The sequence below is a fragment of the Scomber japonicus genome, chromosome 8 (genome assembly GCF_027409825.1).
Source record: "Scomber japonicus isolate fScoJap1 chromosome 8, fScoJap1.pri, whole genome shotgun sequence".
Lineage (NCBI taxonomy): Eukaryota > Metazoa > Chordata > Actinopteri > Scombriformes > Scombridae > Scomber > Scomber japonicus.
The window spans coordinates 17323430-17344267 of NC_070585.1; the positions used below are offsets into that span (position 1 = coordinate 17323430).

The 20838-nt window shown below is 39.5% G+C and overlaps 2 protein-coding genes across 2 annotated transcripts; both read right to left on the minus strand.

Moving 5' to 3' along the window:
- Positions 1 to 830: 830 nt before the first annotated feature.
- LOC128362777 (zinc finger protein 500-like) lies at positions 831 to 1496 on the minus strand. The gene has a single exon (XM_053323630.1). It carries the CDS (start codon positions 1494 to 1496, stop codon positions 969 to 971), a length of 528 nt encoding a protein of 175 aa, XP_053179605.1. The 3' UTR covers positions 831 to 968.
- Positions 1497 to 9393: 7897 nt separating this feature from the next.
- Positions 9394 to 14499, minus strand: smtnl1 (smoothelin-like 1). Its single transcript, XM_053323631.1, has 6 exons — positions 14416 to 14499; positions 11318 to 11662; positions 10785 to 11206; positions 10572 to 10686; positions 10342 to 10493; positions 9394 to 9866 (listed from the first exon to the last, which is right to left on the minus strand). The coding sequence occupies exons 1-6, from the start codon at positions 14497 to 14499 to the stop codon at positions 9473 to 9475; spliced, it is 1512 nt and encodes a 503-aa protein (XP_053179606.1). The 3' UTR covers positions 9394 to 9472.
- Between the last annotated feature and the right edge of the window lie 6339 nt (positions 14500 to 20838).

Genomic DNA, 20838 nt, shown 5'->3' on the forward strand with positions numbered 1-20838 from the left:
GGACTGTTGAATTAATGTGATAAAAGACCTTAATTTGCCAGAAGCAGATATACCCGTCATTATTTCTCAACTGTTTCTTGAGTGTACAGAAAAGTTTGTAAATCACAATATCACTCAATACTGAATATCACACTGTACTGATATCACAATATAAAACTACGTGTACTCCATTAGAACATTTCAACCCCATCAGTCCAAACTGTACCATGTTTCCTTTTTCATTCCAATTTCACTGTAATAACAATAACAACAATAATAATAATAATAATAATAATAATCACCTGTTGTACACTCAGCTAACCATCTCTGACCTGCACAGTTTCCTCTAGTAACATGAGGAATGATTCCTGTAGTTACAGCTCATCAGCATTCATGATGTCAGACAAGTCATTGACACAAAATCTTAAATAATGAGCGTAAAGTTCACTCTGAATAAATAAAAAGTGTTGAGCTACAGTTGTATAACAGGCAGATTTTGTTAGGTCAGTGTAGGAAAAGTGAGCATTTACTAAATTAGTATTAAATTAAGGTGATGTGATGTGATGTGAGGCATTTGAGTTTGTTTTCTATTCGGACAGTATAAAAAAAATATTCTAGTTCTCTCTCTCTCTCTCGTATAGGGGGTTAGAAATTTAAAAAAGGCTTTTGGATTTTCAAAGTTTACTGTACTTTCCTGGTATTAAAAAGAATGCAGGTCTCATCATATTGAACAGAGATCATGCTTGTTTGTGCCCTTTTTTAAACCACGACAGTCTATTAACTTTACTGGAAAGTTGTCAAGATATACATTTGGGTACTCACACATTATTAAGTACATTTCAGCTGAGACACTAATTCATGACACGGCGCCAAAGGAAACACATTTTTCCCTTAAATACATTAAGACATTAAAAAAAGAGTCTAAAAGTAACATGCTAATGTTTAAATAAAATCTAAATGAATCCTTTAAGTCTTTTCATCACACAGTGTCAGTGCACCTCGTTGTTGTGTGTGATCATGTGCCTGCGCAGGTTGCTCGGGTTGTTGAAGCTGGCGGTGCACTGAGAGCAAGTGTACGGCTTCTCTCCGGAGTGAGTCCTCAGGTGGATCTTCAGGCTGCCGTTCTGTGTGAAGCGCTTCCCACACTGCGGGCAGGCGTATGGCTTCTCCCCAGTGTGAATGCGCATGTGGATGCTCAGCGTGGTCTTGTTAACGAATGATTTGCCACATAAAGGGCAAGGAACAGGTGACTCTCCGGTATGACTCGCTCGGTGAACAATCAGGTCTTCGCGGGTTAAAAAGCGCTCGCCACAGAAGCTGCAGTCCAGGGATTTGTTGATGGTGGGAGGGAAGCTCTGCTGCTGGGAGAACTGGCTGATGTGACTGGGATGACCTCCTTTACCATCGGCCCCTACTGACGTTTTTATTACAGGACTTAATGATGGTACACTGATTTGAGTGGAGGGATTCTGGTTGTTTCTCACCAGTCCAACACTGTTATCGTGCATCCCTCTCATTTGGGGTCTGTCGTTGGCACCAGATGTGATAGTCAGGAGTGTGTCATGGGTGACGGTGTGGTCAGGAGACAGAGAGCTAAAAGCCTGTAGTTCAGAAACACTGAAGAGGGTATCGCTCTCCTCCTGCAGAGGCCCCTCCCCTCGGCCGTGAACACTCACAATCCTCAGTTCCTCATTATCACCTGTCAGGCAGGAAGAACCAGCTGGCTCTAAACTCTGAACCCCAGCAGCAACACCACCCTGTGTACTGTGATTTCTGAAGTCATCGTGACCTGAAATGACAAAATGGCATTGTGAATCTGGAACAGGCAGTGGTGGACAGTAACGAAGTACAAGTAATTCGTTACTGTACTTAAGTAACTTTTTAGCGGATCTGTACTTTACTTGAGTATCATTGTTTTGTGAGACTTTATACTTTGACTCAACTACATTTGGAAGAGGAAAATCTTACTTTTTACTCAACTACTTTCCAAAAACCTGTCGTTCCTTTCAATGTTCCTTTCCACAACATGCATGCATGACCAGCTGCTGTGACAGGTCCAAATGAACGTGCACCGCAAGTGTACCAATCAGAACACATCGTGTGTCGAGCAGTTTTGGCCCGGCCCCCTACCTGGCTACTTGTCCCAACTTGCCTTCTCCTCCATCCATATCTCTATTAGCATTCATTTGACAAAGTTTCGCTGTCCAGTAGCCTGCCCTGCCAACACATGGAAGTTAAAGAAATATGTGTCTAGTGTGGTTTTCCCCCTCCCTATTAATTCCTAATCAGGTGATTTCCATTTAGTATGATGTGCTTATGATAATTTCAAAAGATATCAATACCAGATATCACAAATGGAAAACATTTTGTTTTCAGGGTGGTGTTAGTGGGCTTTTTAACCTTAAATGACTTGATTGAGTGTATAAAGGACATACCAAGACATTGGAACTACATTACACCAAATTACTTTTACTTTTGATACTTAAGTACATTTGAAGCCAAGTACTTTTATACTTTTACTCAAGTCGACATTTAAAGGGAGCACTTTCACTTTTACTGGAGTAATATTTTACACTAGGTATCTCAACTTCTACTCAAGTACGTGGTCTGTGTACTTCGTCCACCACTGGGAACAGGTGCATAAATCATTTTTGCCTCACAACTCTAAAATATCTTGTAAAGAACATCATATTTTAGATAGGGAAGCTAAAGGTTATTCTGTTCAAAGTATATGTGTATTTCTTAAGTGTTCTCTCTAAAAATAACAGTACAGTAATGTCTACCCAGAATGCACCCCCCCTCCCTACCAGTGAGTCATAGTGAACTTTAAACAGTTACTATGAGTCATGGCCGAATCATGTCAATCATCATGATTTAATGCACTCTGTGTTGTATTCATCCATTTGAAGTCTATTGCTCATCATTATCCAAGATGACAATATGTTGAAGCATGCAAGAAGAAAGCTTGAACACTCGGATAATTACCCAAAGATGTAATTATACTGACAACACTAGATGTGCCATTTAGGATATTATTAATTTATAAAAACTCAAACAAGCCAGATTTGAATGTATAAGTGATAATGATTTGTAGAGCTGCCATGATTAATCAGTTGGCCAATAGACACAAAATTAAATCGGTAACTTTTTTGATAATCAATAAATGTTACAGGTGGAAGTGCAGAAAAAGTAAATGTGATGATTTAATACTTCTCCTTGTCATACATACAGTAAATGAATCTTTGGGGTTTTGACTTTTGTTCCGCCAAAACAAAACATTTAAAGACATATTGACTCTGTAGCGGTCTTTTTTTTTTACTATTTTATGACATTTTTTTGATGAAGCGATTAATCAAGAAAATAATCAGCAGATTAACCAATAAAGACAATAACTGTTTTATCTCTGTGATTGCAGCCCTAACGATCTGTCCTGTCAAAATATGAAGTGTTTGTGGGGAAATTAAATAAATGATTGTTTTTTGGTTTTCCAGCAGTAAAGGTTTCTCAGGCAGGATAAATGTCATTTCTTATTTTGAATCCAACTCCTTGAGCTGTGAAGGACACTAACAAATAAATACTTCTTTTTTTAAAACTCTAATCTAATCGTTTATAGTTTATTTTCTGCTAATATGTGATTATTCATTATTTTGTCAAAAATCCCCTGAAAGGAAAAAAAACAACAACTACCAGCAATGGTGTGGTCAAAAAAAATGTATTCATTGCAAAGAACATGGCTTATTATACTGGCCTGGATCTAGTCAAATTAAGTCTGCAGCTTCTGATTCAGTCTCAGTCGATTTGCATTTTAGAAGCAGAGACTTGTCGTAGTCTGATCAATGAGGACCTGCTTCTGTGCTCTTTAGAAAGATAGTAAATGACTTCTTGCTCCCTTGGCTTAGGGCTTAAATGAATAAAAACATCCTACTAACCTATAACTGACCCACATCCTCCTATGTCATCTTCGTCTTTGATCAGGATGACATCTGGGGTCTCCACTTTTGCGCACTAACAAAAAGGAATGAATATTCATGAGCACACAAAATTCCTTCATTTGTTACTGAGAGTACATGTATGAGCTGCTTTTACCTCCACTGCAGTGGCAGGAGAGGAGCTCTTGTTCTCTGATTGCAGGGTGATAGATGCAGCTTCCCTAACAACCTTTTGAGCGACTGGTGGCTTTATGACAACTAGAGGAGGAAAGCAAAAGACAAGATTTAACAGTCAGGACAGCTGATGGTGATAGATAAGTACCAAGAGTCAGGAGGTACGTGAATTTTGTTAATTAAATGAAAAAACAGAATTAAAGACAGGTGAGATAGATAGACAGACAGATAGATAGATAGATAGATAGATATATAGATAGATAGATAGATAGATAGATAGATAGATAGATAGATAGATAGATAGATAGATAGATAGATAGATAGATAGACTTTATTGAAATATTCCTTGCCATCACATCTGCAACATTGTTGGAAATCTGACTACACAAGTCTCTTGTGCTTGACATGACAGGTCATAATATGGGTCTTGTTAACTTATGTGTTGGTCAGTTTTGGTTGAAGCAATAGAGGTGGCAGTGCTATGTATTACAAAGAGTTTGATTGACCTCAAAGTACGAAATCTACAAAAGAGGCCTCTTTGTTTTCCGATGGTCTGAGGTATAATGTCCCCAGTCTGATGCGCACCTGTGTCCAAAATGATGCATTCAAGCAAACACGTAAGGAGCCCAGCTGGTAGAAATAGCAATAAGTTAATATGAGAATACAGCTGGGTTGTCAGGGTTAGCACGCTGTACACAGCTGCATGCTATGAGATGAATAATACAAAAAAGAAAAGTGTACCCAGGAGCATCCAAGATAAGCAGATTGGTGTGCTATACCCTCGCAAAACTTTCAAATAAAATCAAACACAATTCATTATAAATCATTTTGAAACCCTCAATGAACCTGCTCTTCAACCCCCAAGCCCTCATTCATCTTTTCTGACCCTACCCCTCTCCCTAGTGACCTGAGTTCTTAGTTCTTTTAAACTATAACGCTATAATTATATATCAACTATAATTATCATTCCTAATTTCTTTTGGTATTGCTTTTTTATTTTTATCCACCCCCTCCCCTTTAAATATCAATACAGGAGATACAGGAATAAATGTACTATGCAGGCCTACGCCATAGTCTCAGTACAGGAACAATCTCTTTGAAGGCAGAGACCTTATGAGTCCCAACAGGCTCTTCTTTAATGAGTACAGGTTTTTTTTATTTTTTTATTTTTAAAACCCATTTTCCATCCAGTTGAAAAAGGAAAAGAAACTTAATTTCCTACATCCAAATTGTCTCATCTTGGCGAATCTGGTGCAGTCTGTTACTTAAGCCTATATTTCCATTTGAGGCCACACCTCATAATAATCTAGTCATCCTTCAGCGGTGTTAATGGTTGTGGTTCATTATTGAAAGTAATCAGCATCTTCGCTGGATGTACCACTCCATACTTCAGCTTGGTCCTCTGAAGTGGGTCTCTGATTTCGTTTAAGGCTGCATGTTGCTTTTATTGGTCAGCAGTCAGGTCTGGATAAATACTTATCTTCTGGCCTTGGCATTGGAGAGTAACTTGTTTTCCCCTGTCTGCAGCCACTTAGAGGATGATATGTTTAACATCAAAGCTGTGTGCTGGTGTAATCGTGCATAGCTTCTGGCTGGCCTCCAATGCTTTGCCATGAGTGACACTTATCAGCGAGTTAGGACCCACAGCATTTTTCCCGAAAAGATCATACAACAATTAAGTGGTAAACTTTGTTGATCTATCTGCTTCTGTGTGCGATTCTTCTCAGATCAAACTTTCTGCTGTGATTTTTCCTCTGTTTTCCTTTTAGTTGTTGGCCTTGTGTTTTTAGTTTCAGCAGCATTTAGTCTAGACTCAGTTTCGTAAGCAGAACGCTCCAAATCCTGGACCTGACAAGGCATCTTCATGAAGTTCTTTCAACATATCCTTAATGGGCTTTAGTTTTAAGTCAAGCCCTTAAGTAAGTTCTTTTCCCACTATTGATCTTATCAAAGTGGCGAGCTCTGCTTTGTCTATTTGTAGTGTGTAGAGTGCTCTGATTGTAGTCATAGCTGACATGAATCCAGTTTACTTTTTGTGTGTTAAATTTACATAATGCAAACATTAGCCTTGTTTATTGTCTATAATGAAATAAATACATAAATGAGGGGAATGCTGCCCAGCTGACTGTGGTCAGTGCAGGTCACCCGGAAGCAGAAGCCTCACAGAGTAATTAACATTTTCTGATATTTTATGGTTCAAACGACCAATCAACTGATTGAGAACCTAATCATCAACAGAAAAATCAATCATGAAAATAAGCATTATTTTGCAGCCCTAAACAGAAGTGTAGTTATTTTTAATTGGAAATTCCACAACACAAAATAAACATGTGTTTTTAAAAGTTAGTCTCCAATTTAATTAACTTATTGATCACCTTCAGGGAATAAACCACGGAGTTAGTGCACCATGTGTCACGTGATGAGGAGCAGCTGTCATGTTTGACATTTTCCTCCAAAATAAAAACAAAAACCATCAAAACAAATGTAATGCGCTGTAATAGAACAATAAGTACTTGAGTAAGAGAAAAGTGTGTGTTCAGCAGTTAATTGAGCTGAAGGAGGAGGGCGTGAATGTTATTGGAAGTATTTCCAAGTGTGAAACTAATCATTACCTTGTGATTTCGCCCGTGGTTTGGGTATGTTGGCTCTGATCGGAGAAAAGCGGCTCGCCGGCCGGTTGCTTCTCGTCTGCAGCCGGAGGGAGAAGAGTTCACTCCTCATCACCTTCATCCTCATCCTCAGGGCTTCGTTTTCCTTCAGGCTCTGGGTTAAATGCAGGCGCAGCGACGCCGAGCTCTCTGAGAACAGCTGACTGATTTCCGTCACCGCCGCTTTCACCAACACGTCCATGATGGACAGAAGCTGTGACTCTAGGTTCAGGCTGTTTGTAGACATGTTTCAATCCGCTGCAGCCGATTATTGTGTTGGGAAAAGCGCGACACAGTCGTTGGGTTAGCTTACAAAAGGGGCAACACAGTGGCCTTTCCGGTAACATGACGCTGATTACCGTAAAACTTAGAAAGCACGGCATTGTCGTTTGAGGTTTTCAGGTTAACGTATAACTTGTTTCTCTGCGGTCGGTCAGTGTTAATGTTTTATTTATATTAGGTCTGCAACTATAGCAACAGTATCGTTTTCTAGTGATGTAACGAATGATTATTGATTATTTGAATTATCCATTAATCTGTCGATTACGTTCTCCATTAATCGATTAGCTAATTGTTTGGTCCTTAAAATGTCAGAAAATGTCGATCACTGTAGTTTATAGACTCTGCATTACGGTAAAAGCGTGTAAGAACTGATGTCAAAATTGTAGCGGCTTCATTCATTCAGTCACTGTAAAGTACTAAAATCACCAGAAACACCATTCGTTTAGGGTTCATGTGTCTTTTGGTCATTCATTTTAAAATGCAAAAGATTAAATTGAAATACGAGCTGTTTTTCTTTTTCGTGGTCAAAAGGGGATGAGCAGGAATTAAAAAATGATGACTAAAAGATTTTCTTTTCATATTTTGAATAATAAAAAATAAAATAACTTGCACACGGAAACAAAAAATGACCTGTTTTTGTCATATTCAGTAAATATTTTAAAAAGTCCTGTCCTGTCCGGGAAAAGTTTAAGACTAACTGTCAGACCATCATAGGCTATTTATCCAAGAGAAAGGCTCACTACAGCTGAAAAACAGCTGAGATAAACGAAATAAAAACCTTCCTGGATGCACTAATCTTACCTGTCCAAATAAAACATACTCTGACAGTCAAATTACCCTGAGGTGCCGAAAAATTGAATTTATGAAAATAACAAAATGAACCTACTGCCCAGATCCTGAAACCTCTAAATTAGTACCTCAGGCGAATGAACATTATTTTACACACACTGACAGTAACACGTCATCAGGAGGGATTCCCACCCGATGTCCTAACAGCTCTACTGTTCTGCTATCTCTGCTGTAGACATGATGATAAAGGAGATTCAGCATATGCTCTTAATTGTGTGTGTACTTGCCACATAGATGAACACATCCTGTCGGAACTGAAGAATTGGCAGAAGATGTTCTACAGCAACAACTGGGAACAAGGTTGGTTTGGTTCAAGTCTTACTATTGCAGATACTGTACCCAAATTGTCCTTGTGATTTCAGTCAGTGATCAAGAACCAAAGCAACCTGTGGACTCAGCAAGATCGCACACAATCCCTGATCTGTGGCTGAGGGATTTGGAAAAGTTCTTACCTTTCAGTTAAGTAGTTATGCACTTTATAATAATAATATTAATGAAGTAAAAAAGTGTGAATCACATGGTTCACTTTGGAAATATCAGGTGGAGAAATCAGAAAAATTGTTGCATTCTTTAAATCCAATAACGTCACTGAAATGATGTTATATTCTCCAGTTTTAGGTAACAAATAACCGTATATAGTGTGCTAAGTATAGTGTTTTTTCTTTGTAAACAAATATTGTAAAACCTAAAGAATACACTCTCTCCTCTCTGGGGATTAATCACCCACCCACTAATGACTCATCAGAAATGTATGAATGTCAAATAGATCTGTGGTTCAGAAGTTTTGTTTTGGGACTAATTATGAGCACATACTGTGTAGGGTTAACAGTGTTAAGGAGATAAGAAAGATATATGTGTTCATTTAACACATACAGGGTGTCCATAAGGTCTCTTACAATTTAACAAATTTATTACAAAAGCAAATGAATAGACAAATCTGTGGAAATGTAATCATTTAATACACCTCTATATGGGCACCATTAGTTGAAGGAAGATCAAGACCTCAGCAATGGTGGCAATGGCATCAGTGATCTTATGCTTCAGGTCGCTGATGTCCCGTATCTTTGTTCGATACACGATACACAAATACAATTTGATTAAAAACTTTGATAACCACTGAGTACATAGAACAAATCTGATTAACATATCTCAATCGTTTTTGTAATGATTTTTTTTAAATTGTAAAGAGACTTTTTTGGACTCCCTGTATATCTTTCTTATATACTTTATACAGTGCACCACATTGTTGTCATAATTTATTCCATTCATCCACGCTGAACTTTACAACCCAAATATTTAATTGTCACACTAACAACTTTTCAATTCATAAATGTATAATTTAATGTAAATATTTTTCTAGGAATACATACAATAAATGAAATAACTGAACATTTCTACTTTTTGTGCCAAAAAACAAACATATGCAACAACACAGCAGTGAATGCAAAAAATACAGCATAGTAAGTACACTTGACACAGTTTAACATCACTAACTGCATTTGAATGAAGCCAACCTTTGCTGTGCTACACCAAAATAAGACTTACTCAATGTCGTACCTCATCGATAATATTTTGGTCTTTTCAGTCTTTTTGTTTGCTGTCAACACTTTTCTAAGATTCTGCTCCAACTAACACTCCTCCATCTTCCTCCACCTCACAGCTCTTTGGTGCATCTTCCTCCTTGCCAGTTCCCTCTGTCTCAGCATCTTCCTCCTTGCCAGTTCCCTCTGTCTCAGCGTCCTCTCCCTCCTTCTCATCTCTGCTGTCCAGTTCCCCATTCTCAGCAGGATCTCCCTCGTCCTTCTCCGTCGAAAGCTCAGCAGCTGCATCTCCTCCTTTCTCCTCTCCTTTCTCCTCCTTTTCTTTGTCCTTCCTTTCTTTCTCTATTTTGGAGAGGCTGTGGCAGAGAGACTGGACATAGGTGAAGACACACATGGGGTCTGGGTTGTTACCCATCATGAGCATGTCAGACACTTCCAGCAGAGGGCAGCAGTCAGCCAGGGACCTGGGAGGTGTAAACGGGTTATAGATAGATAGGGGAGAAGAGAAGAGGAAAGGAAAGGAGCATGTTAATAGGTTTTGTTAATTAGATTTTTTACTTATTCTGGTGGGCATGTACATCACTAATCACCATCACTATTAACTAATTTTGTGGCTCTGTCTTGCAGATAGGCCCCTTGTCAAAATCTGGTTTTTAGAGCTTTTCTATTTTCTTCTTTACATTTGGTCAGTTCATTGCTGTTTTAGTGCTTAAAATATTACTACACTGTCTTCCTCTGCAGTTGGAGTTTGCTTATTTTTTAAGAAATTGTAGATTTTCAGATTTCCTGCCTTGTGTAATTTGGAGGACCTAATAGGAACTTTGAGGCAGTAGGTGTTCAATGCCCTCCGGCTCCCTGAAATGTTTATCGGGCCATAATACCAACCAATTTCATGCAGATAGCATGTTAATTAAAGAAAGATAATTGCATAGCTCTTACTCTGCAGTTTCGAAGGCCAGAGTGAAGTTTTTCTCCCTCTCTTTTGGATTCAGGGAGCTGTAGTCAAAAGCATCAGGAAAGAAACGATGGATCAGAGCACAGAATGCCAGCCCGTTACACCAGGACGATGAGAAGTTTTCTATGTTGATGCCCTAAAAGATCAAGAAACAAGAGGATGTCATCTGAAGAGACATGTATAGTGAGGCCTGTTTGTTGTGTGTTGATCTCACCTCGTAGTTGCGAGTCTTGTTTCGACACCACTGAAGTATCTTCTGTTTGATTGAAGCACCTGTGGCCAAAGCTGTAGATGACTTCTGGATTTTGAAGTTACGTGGTACTGATGTCCTAAAAATGTCACAATGTTACACAGATCCTTATTAAATTCTACTACACCAATGCTTACTGTCACTTCCTAATCTCCGAAGGACTGTATATTGACTTACTCTGGTGCACCTTGTTGGAACTTGGCAATAATGTCGTTCTTAGCGGATGCTCTAATAGAGCGGGCGGAGGGTCTGGGTCGAGACAGAGCATTAAGCGAGGGGGGTCCGCTCTTTCTTTTTGTCTTCCCTTGCTTTTCTACCTCCTTAATCTTTCCTTTATCTTTAGCTTCCACTTCTTTGACTTGTTTTTTCTTCTCTGCCCCCTTCACTGTCTTTCCATTCACATCTTTCTCTTCTTTCTTTGCTGTTTCCTCAGTCTTCTCTTTCTCTTTGCCTTTGTCCTTCATCTCCTCTCCACCTTTCTCAGCCTCACTGTTTTTAACCTCCTCCACCGGCCCTCCTTTCTTATCCTCTTCCCCCTCTCCTTTATCTTTAGCTTCCACTTCTTTGACTTGTTTTTTCTTCTCTTCCCCATTCACCGTCTTTCCATTCACATCTTTCTCTTCTTTCTTTGCTGTTTCTTCAGTCTTCTCTTTCTCTTTGCTTTTGTCCTTCATCTCCTCTCCATCTTTCTCAGCCTCACTGTTTTTAACCTCCTCCACCGGCCCTCCTTTCTTATCCTCTTCCCCCTCTCCTTCCTCTTGTTTTTCATCGTTTGTCGATTCAGGATCCTTCACGTCTGTAGATGGCTTATCGTTATCTTGTCTGTCCTCTTCAGCATCACCTCCAACAGGCTTTGATACAATCTGGGACTTGTCTATATCTCCGGCGTTGGCTTTCTCTCCTCCCTGTTGTGCAATGGTATCCTCCTCCCCCTGCGCCTCTCCCTTCTCCTCATTCTCCCCTTCCTCCACCATTACCCCCTGACCTTCTACTGTCTCCCCTGCTGGAGTGTCTTTCCCCTGGTTTTTACTCTCCAGTAGCCCTGGCTCATCTGTCTGGAGGACAAACAAATAAGATAGAGTTTAGTTTCAGGCTGTATCAACATCTTTAAATACGGTCGGATAAATAAATAGGTTACAGTCCATGTTTTTACCTTATGCGTCTTTCATAATTCTCCAGATTTGGCATGTATTAAATCATAATTCATATTTAATTAATATGATCTGTGATTTTGTGACCAAAATGTCTACTGACAACAATAGTTGCCGCACTTTTTTTTTTACTTCTGGAATCTCTTGAAGTGTTGGTTTAACTTTGGGTAGCTAATTTAAGTTTTAAAATGAAACAATAGGTTGTCTCCTATAAATTATATCAATATCATATAATGTGTGTGAATGGTCACATGACCAGGCCTCTTTACTTCCTGCACCTCCAGAAGGAGATGTCTGCCTCAAAATTTTACAAGAGGAAGTAAGTAAAATACCTTAATGTACAGATATAACTAAAATATTTTCAACATGTATCTTTAAAGGGTCTACTTCTGATAAATAATTAGATATGATAATTCTTCATGCATCTTTTGATCATAAGAGTAAATATAAGCATGGCTTAACATCTGTTGCCGATAGCATAAAACATAGTCATAGTGTTATGCTAGGCTAGGCTATGCTAAGTTTTATGCTAGGCTAGATTTTAGGTGTTTATTCTGTATTTCTTGTTTTTTTTTCTACACAGCTTAAAATTATTAGAGGTTCTGGATCTCCTAGCCCATAAGGAAACCCAAAGTGATACATGCTACATCACAGTCATTCCTACAGTTGAAAAAGATGCAATTGAAAGTGACTGTGATAGTGACTGCTCACATAGAGAGTACCAAGGCGAAACGATGACGAAATGATGAAGCAGAAGTGACCTATCAGGTGGATGAGGAAAATTTGATCATGACAAGACCAGACATACTCCCAGACCCTTTCTGTCCCCCCAATGGCTGCACCCTCTCACCTCTAATTCCTGCAGCATTTAGTAATGAAGAAAACCCATTGCCACTATTTGGTGAGTCTCCAACAGTGTCCAGCCAAAAAACGGGACTCCCTGAGGAAAATGAGACTCCACTACCAAAAAAAAAGAGATGTCCTGGGGAAAATGAAACCCCAAAACACCATAATAAACTAAATATCCCTTGATGCAAGTGAAAAAAAAAAGAAACAAGCCGAAAAAGAAAAAAGAAGATGCCCCATGGTTATTGATACCCCACAGCGCAGTAAAAGGAGATGCTCAGATGAAAATCCAGTAGTGAACAGCTGGCTGTTCTTCAGAGATGTTATTGGCAGTGATTATGACCTCCTGACATTTCAACAGGTTTTGTCCATCGATCTCCTTAAGAGATATGGAAAACAACCTCTTGGTCAAGGCAGAAGATCTGTAATTGCGAAACCTTGGGATTCCACAAGAGGTGATGGAAAACGCTACCAAAGATGCAGACGGTGCACATATTATGGACTAGGGAGGTCTACGGAATGAAATGCATGCACTTATTTTGTAGGTAAAAATTTGGGATTAAATGGGTTAAGTAACAAATAAACCAACTCCATGACAACTGAGCACCTCTATCTGCTGAGGAAGGACACTTGAAGCTTTTTGATTCAGATTTTGTTTCTTTGTAGCAGTATCTTCAATACTTGTATTCTATAATTTGATTAATATATGCAGACTTTTATTTCTCATACTCCCATTATTCCTAAACTAAAACTAAGTAAAATGATCTGTTTCTGGTATCAAACAACACAGAACCAACTGGCCAAAGAAAAGACATACTATTTTTTGTGTTGACGCACCTCACCTGTGCCTTTATATATTTTCAATATATTTCTTATCAACACAAGAAAAACACTAAACTTCTCATACACTCATCAATGCAACATGTCACAGATTGTGGGGAAACTACAGATTATGACCTCACTTCATTCATTCATTTATTCATTCATGGTGGATGTGTTTACTGTAATTTGCATATGTTGATTATTACTACACAATACAGAAAATACCTGATCTAAAAATCTGTTCACTGTAACTGTTTAAAAAAAATACAGAGTAGATTAAATTAATCAATTCTTTTTTGATTTATTAAGAACACAACTTCTCTTTAACATTATGTAAGATGTACTAAAATTAGTAACCACACTTTACTCTGGGGATGACATGGTCCTCAAACATAGAGCATAATGTAATGTGAGACCTGAAACTACTGTGTGGGATTTGTTGAGTATCTCACTTATTTAGATCTGGCAGAAAACTGTTCAGGTGGACTTTCAGATAGAGAATGAGCTTTTTGCAGTTTTTAAATTACACCTGAACCTAAAATACTGGTCAAAATCATCCCAATCAAACTAATCAAATCCCAGATGAATTATGAAACTAAACCCTTGTGGCTCAATACACTGAAATATCAAATAAAATAAAATAAAATAAATTCAGTGATTTCTGCTGGAGATTTATGTAATTATATCTAAAATATAGTTATTGAAATCAGTATTAGGCCCAGGGGCTCTGATTATTGATGACCTACGGGAGAAACAGTCACTCCAGCACAGAGTGACTCATCAGTCAGAATAGTAAAGTCACTCGGGAGTAAGAACAGGTGTAACACAGTGGTAGCAGCCGAAATCACTTCTCCCAACCTGCTATACAAATGCAACACCTGCCATGGCCACAAATACTTTTACTGCCTATTCTTGGTCCAGTGGGTCTTTGTAGATTTTGCAAATGTGAAAAAAACTTTTATGCAGTAATTTGATGTAAAAGCACTGACCTGGTTGTTGTTGTTGTTGGTGTCAGTGTGATTCGTCGTCTCTGTAGACTCAGATGTCTCCTGGCACATAGTTTCTCCATCCATGACGGTCAAATATGTCTGATTATCCACTGGGTCAAAGGCTAAATTGTACTTCTTTTACCCCAGTACTCTTTAATTATGCCTCCTGTCTTCTCTAGGAAGTTTGAATTCAGTCTAACAGGAAAGCCTCTTCACTGGAGTCCTACTCAATGTCTCACTCTCTGCTTTAACAACTTTAAGTGTATGTCTCCTTCCCTGTCCCTGTCTCTGTCTGCAGTGCTGGGTGTCTGATGTGCGTGTGGGTTTGTGGAGGTCTGCCCTCACCCCCTTCACCCAACACCCCCTCCCCTCTGCTTTGTGAGGATTCCTGTGCTTCTTTATCTGACCTTTACAACAACACAGGGTCCCGAAATAGAATCATAGTGACATAGGCGCAGGCCAACAGGCCGGACAGCTGTGTCTGCTGTGGAAACCGTGGTACACACACACACGTGGATGCGTGCATGGAGTCCAATAAACACTTGTGTACTCATACAACAACTCTTTCTCTATGTACTGCCGACCTGAATAATTCTGGTATGTTTCAATGACTTAAGGTGTCAGATTTTATTTTAGAATGGTGAGAGAAACTAAAGAGACTCTTCTTAGTTGTTTGAGTTTGCAAATTGCACTTAGGTGGCAGAAAGGGGAAACATTTTTCATTTCTCAGAGGATCACACACACACACACACACACACTCTTTTGTTGTCTATGTAGATTTTCTTTGAACAACTTCTTCCCTCTGTCTACCTGGCTGCCAGAGTAATTTAAACAACTCTGCATCCAGTTAATTAGACGTCATTAGATTACTTCAAACATGTCATCTTTCTGCATTTATTCATATATGATCTGTCTCCTTGTCAGTCATTAGCTGGGCTTTCCACTTTACAGTCAATCTAGTCATTCAACACAAACCAGATGGCTTTAAAAATAAATGTCTATCTTTATTTCCACTCTGTCATTATCTTCTCCTACCCCCACATCCTTCTTCTCATCCTTTCTGTCTTGGGGGCTATAAATATGTCAGCAGCGGCGTAACAGTTGCACTCCCTCCCTCTCTTGGCCAATTGCAGGAGCAAATGTATGCATCAGATTTGAAACTGGAAAACTGATCTGAAACTCTGAAAAACAGATCTGAAACTCTGAAACAAGAGTTAGATGTAACTACGGTTCTATAAATCCTGGATGACCGCCAGAGCACTGGATATCTCCATCTTGTGCATGCTCGGGTCGAGTACATAAACCAACACAGTCACCTGTGACCCTCACGTGATCCAACAAGGAATAAATTCCGGTGTCCCCTGAGGATCTGTTCCATTGGAATCTTCTCGCAAATGCACCAAGATTCCGAGTGAACGCTCTGGCGGTCATCCAGGATTCATAGAACTGTAGTTACATCCATAACTCTCATTCAGTCTAGTGACTGATAAATCCATAAATGTTGGTCATTTATCATAACATGAATGATTCATGTTACAAAACTGCGTCTGCACCATGTAAACCACAACATGCAACACTATATATTTAGTGTAGCATATTGCCATTAATACTCAAGTGTTGTACCTCAAAAGGCTACTTATACAAACACCTACATGTTGTATACTGTACATAAAGCAGTTGAAGATACAGATGTTTTACAAGCCTGATTTTACACAACATTGCCATTTAGGTCACCATTCAGTTTTTTAAGATGCTTGCTGCTTTCTTAAAGAGTAACTAATCCGAAGCACAAGTATGTGACAAAATCTTGATTGAATTCTGAAGTCGTTGTTCATGCTGATGAGATCCATCACCTAGTGGCGCTGAAAGACGGGGAGAGCAACATTAGTACAAGTAATAGTAGGGCTCCATGCTGTTGTCTGACGCCATCCAGCTTACCTTGCCCAGGTTGTATCCACCAGCTGGCTGCATGAAGCTGGCACGAGAAGGAGCAGACACACCAGCTGCTGCACCATATTGTCCATAATGGGCCTTCACAGCTGGCCTGGGGTCCTTAGAGCGCTGGGGACAGCCGGTCCCAGTCTGCTGTGCAGGGTAGTATCTTTCGTAGTGAATGTCTTCCCAGTTGTCCATTCCCTGCTCTTTGTTGAAGCTCAAGTGAGTGTATGTGCCTGGAGGATACTGCCCAGTCAGGAACATGTAGTCATAGTAAGGGTAACCTCCCCGGTAACCACCCCAGTAACGACCCATGCCGGGCCCTGGCAGAGGCTGGCTGGAGAAGGCTTGTCCAATAGATGCTTGCATAGGAGGAGGATAGAAGCCTTGGTCCTCGGTCTCTGTCTCATAGTTACCATGCTCAAAAGCTTCCTCAAGAAGGGATAACTCTCCCGCCTGGTACGCTGGAGGAGGGGGAGGATAAATGGGTGGGCTCACATTCGCAGGTCCACTTCAACCAACGCCATGAGTGCCAGCTGACCTTTCCATACTTGCAGAGACACAGAGGGGCAACAGCCCAATTCATGTCTGGGTAGAGGGATAAAGTCAAAATGAACTGCAGTTTCTGACCAGATGCCTATCACAGATCATTTTGTTGGAGATTTCAAAACACCTTAAAATCCACATAGCAAGCATCAGATTTGTTAGCTCCTGAGGTAGGTTGAAATGCAGCTACTGAATGTGCAGAACTGGCAGGGTTTAGCCTCACAGAACCACCCCTGTTTCCCAACAGCAGGTCCAGAAGAGTAACTAGAACTAAAAAGATGCTGCTGGCTCTCTCTGAACCCCAATCAGAGAGGAGCCAGCAAAAGGGGAAACATCGTAGCTCTGCGAAGCACTTGATTTGGGGGCTGGGTACAAGAGAAAGCAAATTAGGAGAGTTCAGCTGAAAGCATGCAATATTTCCCTGGAGTGCATGTTGATAGTTTACCTTGCTTATGTAAAGAAGTACCCCTGTATGTACATAACAGTAACTAGGCCACACAAGACCACTGTGTAACCCATCACTCTTGCTGCAGAGGATAGGTGAAGGATAACCTCTGTGCTTCGCTTGTGTTTGAGTTGATTCCCCGTTTCCTTTTTAACTATGCTGCAGACCAGAATGAGCGAGAGTACAGCTGCCATCAGCATCTGAGTCTGAGAAAGCAAGCCAGTCACTGCTGGTGAATAAGGACATTCACACCCCACATGGAAATAAAATCAAAACAAGTTCACTTCACAATCACTGACTCTTTTCCACTTCAGTGCTTTCACCCTCTTTTCCCTACTAACCTCACCTGCATGTACACAAACACAAACAGATATTTCAACGCTCACAGACACGCTACTCTGTAATCAGATGTGTTGTTAAGCAACAGATATACTCACCTTTGTTCAATGCCATTTTGGTGATCAGAGGTTCTTAGCTGACTGGCGCCAACTAATCACAGCTCCTGTTTAAACAAGAACTCTCTTATTCTTATACAATCTTAAAAGATGAATAAGCAATGTTGCTCACCAACCTAAATCATCTGGCAATGATGTCCATAATGTTTCTCAAAAGATGAAGTCATAAGTTGTTTTATCTTTAGAGACTCTACAGACAGAATCAAACATAAAATTTGTTTGGAAGAAACCTGAAAAAAAAAAAAAAAAAAAAAAAACCCTTGTGAATATGTTTGTCCTGAAAACAGTTGTACTTATCTGCACTTCCTGACAGTGACCTCAAATGTTGCTCATGAAGGATTAATAATGCTCAGGCTGACCACCTGTTCATACCAATAGGTCACCTGTGACCTTGACGTGATTTGAACATGCAATATTTTGATTGCATGATCCAGACACGCTACCATTGCGTCACAATTTAAAAAGGCCATACAAGTAAAATGTCTGTTATTGCATCAGCCAAGACATCCATGCACTAGTCATATTTGTCTTCAAGATATTCCCTCATTTGGTGCAGCCTACAACATGTCACGCCAAAATTTGCCATTATTTCCCAGTTCAGCTTTGACGACTGAGAAGGCCATAGCATATGATTAATGTCACTAATCAAAGCATTGCTCCATTTTTGTTCTGGAGGACACTGCCATCAGGATAGATGTTAGAATAAATGTGACCTCTCACTCAGGAAATCAGTCACATCTGTTTGAGCACTTGATTTGGGGCCTGTTACAAGAGAAAGCAAATTGGACAGTTCAGCTGAAAGCATACAACACTTCCCTGGAAAATATGTTGGTAGTTTACCTTGCTTAACAGGGAGGCAGCATATATCCACAATCAGCAAAGCAAAGAGGGAAGCCCTGTGATGATTTTAGAAGACAACACATCAACAAATATTTCCTAGCAAACATTAAAGAGACCACTGAAAGAAACAATTGCTTACCCTGAGAGGAACCGAGCAGTCATCATGTTGAAGGCCAAGAGTAGAGAAACTGTTTAAAATGGGTTATAAATGTTGCCAGAGACCAAACTTGACCAATCAGAGCCTAACGAGTTAATGATGGACAGCTGATGGTGGATGACTCTCAGGTAAGGTGGATTTGTCATCAAACCTCACCAATTAGTCTAACACAAATCAGGTGCAAAAGGTTGATCTGTTGCCTTTATTATCTCTTTTTATGCAGACAGTGAGTACACAAATGTATGTTTATTTGCGTTTGTTGGTATTTGGTATGACAATTTTGTCCTTTATAGTCAGGGCCATTTACGTAATATTGTGAAATTATGAACACATATTTCACAAAATTACTTTAAGTCTGGCCCGGATCTACCATACAGGCAATCTGGGCAAGTGCCTAGTGTTCCCTAGATCAGAAAGGGGCCCTCCATGATGGGAGAAAAAATATAGGAGAGACCGGGGTTGGTTGTCACAGTGCTTATTACAGACACACTAGAGAGCGCTGTGGCTTGATGTTGATATCAGATAGTCAGTCTAACCATAGACATAATTATTACTCTTTATTATGTCTATGAGTCTAACATCCTGCCCATTTTGCATTGGCATTTTTTTATTTTTTTTTTGCATTGGCATTTTTTGGATCAAACACAAAATTTGAAGTGAGGCGATATTTTGTCATTTTTAAGGGTCACAGTAATTTTTCATGTTGGTGTTGTTTTTGTATTAAAAGCTTGTAGGTTATTAGTCATTTAAAAATCAAACACTTATTAAAAAGCCAAAGGTAATAACTTCGATTTGAGTCCATTTTTAGCTTGCAAGCTAAAGCCATGTGGTAGCTTCAGTGTTGGGGAGTAACGAATTACATGTAACGACGTTACGTAATTTAATTACAAAATGTACACAATTGTAATCCGTTACATTACTGGGAGAAAATGCGTAATTAAATTACAGTTGCTTTTGGAAATGTCCATGATTACAATTTTAGTTAGGCTACATTTGAAAAATCGCCGCAAAAGCTCGGATTTATCAAATACTGTAGTTTTTTCATATCTCCTTCCAAAACCGCAAATTGGATCCTGATGCTTGTGATTGGCTGTCTCTGGTCATGTGCCATTCAGTCAGACTCAGCAACATGTCAGAGGCGCAGAACAATACATTCCTATGTTGGAAATACAAACACAGACATCCCATCTCCCTGATAGCAGCTTCCTGACGCTAGTGATACAATCTCCTGGAAACTGGAGTGAGTGAGCAGAGTGCACACTAGAGAGTGTCTGTGCATGTGTATGTGTGACTATAAATGCGGCATGTGTGAGAGCAAAGCGTCCTTATAGCTCTGTGTTGCTGCTTATTAGATCGACACCGATCGCAACGAAATTCCCTTAAATTAGTACAGAAAGCAGACAAGGGCCCTGACATTGTAGTACAATGCAAAGATTGTTTGCCAGCGGTGAAGGTAAACAGTAACACTATCAGGTCTTAAAATGTGAAAATGGTTAACAGTCGAGAGTATTCATTCAAAATTAAGAAAAGTAATCAAAATGTAATCAAATGTAATTAGTTACATTGAGAAAGTAATTGAAATAGTTACAATACTATTACATTTTCAACAGAATAACTTGTAATTGTAACCAACTACATTTCCAAAGTAATCTTCCCAACACTGGGTGTGACCATAGACTGTATAACTGTGTGACGCTGTTTGTTGTGTGGTAGTTGATGTCAGGTGCATTATATGTTGGCTTTTGCAGTGTGTGAAGTTGCGCACCTCACTTAGTGACTTATTTTGAAACCAGTATTCAGATGTGCTGTGTGATTGTTGTCACATGTATCAATAATAACTGTTGTGCTGTCTGCTTGGGTGGTTTTCAGTGAACACTGATATTACCATCATCTTCAGCCATACACTGCCTTCAAATGATTTAATCCACTGTATCATTGTCTTGTGATGTGTGAGTGCAGCAATATTTCAGCTCTTGGTTTATTGAAGTGTAGGGTTATGATTGTACCTCGCTTTGACGTTATTCATAGTTGACGTAGCTATTAAA